This window comes from Seriola lalandi, unplaced genomic scaffold (assembly GCF_002814215.2).
Source record: "Seriola lalandi dorsalis isolate HSWRI2012SDOR001 ecotype SW California unplaced genomic scaffold, Sedor1 jcf7180002054300, whole genome shotgun sequence".
NCBI classification, from domain to species: domain Eukaryota; kingdom Metazoa; phylum Chordata; class Actinopteri; order Carangiformes; family Carangidae; genus Seriola; species Seriola lalandi.
In genome coordinates, this window is record NW_019524853.1 from 19,361 (window position 1) to 21,090 (window position 1,730).

Below are 1,730 nucleotides of genomic sequence, written 5' to 3' on the forward strand. Positions count from 1 at the left end.
TGGAGGTGTCGTGGGACCAACTAGACGAAACACTGGTGAAAGGAGGTTCCCACCTGATGACCCCAAAGACATGTTAGTTATCACTGCTCATTAGTCTGTACAGTTAAATTAATAGTTATCATAAGACATGTTAAGCTTAGGGAGCTATTCACTGAGTCTGGTCCATTTTCTGTAGCACAAGTTTCTTGTGTTTATCTTAAATTTTGATCAAATGTTTTACTGCCTGTTTAGATGAGTAGTAATTAGTAGTTTGACTGTTGTTTGTTTTTGTCTTTGATTTCTAATTTACATTTTTGTTTTGCAGTGTGATGTCACGTTTACTTGAGTGAACCCAGGAAGAGACGTTGCTAGAATCAGCTCCTCGTGGTGAGTGTGGCCACTCGGACTAGTTTTAGGTCACATCCCTGTTTATACAGTCAGAGAAAATACTAACCATTTGTGTTTTGTGAGGTCACCATGACCTTGACCTTTGACCTTTGATCCCCAAAATCTATTCACTTTGTCCTTGAGTCCTGGTGAATGTTTGTGCCAATTTTGAAGAAGTTTCGTCAAGGTGTTGTTGAGATATCGTGTCCATGAGAACGAGACGGACAGACGACCTGAAAACAAAATGGCTGCCGCTCTGACTGTCGCCGAGGCAGTGAGGTACAGTTCTGTGTTCGGGAGAGGGGAGTGTTTTGTTTTGTTTAGTCAGTGCGGTGATGTCACTGTCACACAGCTGTGGTTGGAGGGTCACTTCAGTGAGTGTTTCCAGATGTTGGGGAGGACGACGCAGTAACTGCATTTCCTCCAATAAAAAGCAGGAATCAATTAAAAGCCGGATCTGTCCAGTAACAGCCAGGGGGCGTGGTCGACACGAGCCAATAACGTCCAGTGCCAAAAGACAGGGAAATAACATGGGAGGAGTCTGTCACATCATGTGCAGCTGGTTCATAATAATGTTCGTCCATCTGTCGCCCTGACGATGAGTCCTGACAGGAAATTAAAAAACACAAATAAAATGTGGACTAAAATCATGTGATCAGTAACGCATATCCCCCTCCAACAAACAGCTCTGACAGACGGTGTGTTGCTTTAAGAAATCTCACACACACACACACACACACACACACACACACACACACACACACACACACACACACACACACACGACAGAAGAACTAATTATACAAACAGTTGGAGCCTGATGGGAGAACTGGAGCAGAGACAGAAGCTGCGTTCACACTCGGCCGACAGAAACAAAACTGTTGTTTACACGTCAAACACGTTTCACTGACTCGTTTTAAAGGAAACAATCGTCACGTGGTCGCCGGCGCCGCTGAACAGAAACGGGGGCGGTGGGACACGTCCCGTCTCATACATCAGTCTCCCGTCTCCTGCGGGAACCTCAGTGAACTTTGACCCGAGGATCTGTGCCAATGATGTCACACAGTGAGGTCACAGGAGGACGTGACGCAGCGGAGACTTCCTAAATGAACCTAGTGTCCCGTTAGCGTCGAGCTAAGCTAACAAGGAGAGCTTTACTGTGCCTCTTTAATAACGTTTTATCTGACGAAGTGGAGAGAGCAGCAGACAGAGAATCTGCAGGAGCTGCTGTGACTCAGCGGAGGCAGAGTGCATGATGGGAGCTGGACAACACACTCAGTGTCCACTCAGCTCAATGAAAACAAGCCAAAAAAGCTTTTTGCGTTGTGCAGCCAACTGCACATGCTCATTAGTGTTTCCCCCGC

At 46.2% G+C, this 1,730-nt stretch overlaps 1 protein-coding gene across 1 annotated transcript in view; it reads right to left on the reverse strand.

Moving 5' to 3' along the window:
* The window catches only part of LOC111655054 (GRAM domain-containing protein 2A-like), a 27,649-nt gene that overhangs the window by 13,372 nt on the left and 12,547 nt on the right, over nucleotides 1-1,730 (reverse strand). Inside the window, exon 5 of the mRNA XM_023406298.2 lies at nucleotides 1,303-1,410. Within this exon, the coding sequence (XP_023262066.2) occupies nucleotides 1,303-1,410 (108 nt within the window). The remainder of the gene's footprint in view (nucleotides 1-1,302; nucleotides 1,411-1,730) is intronic.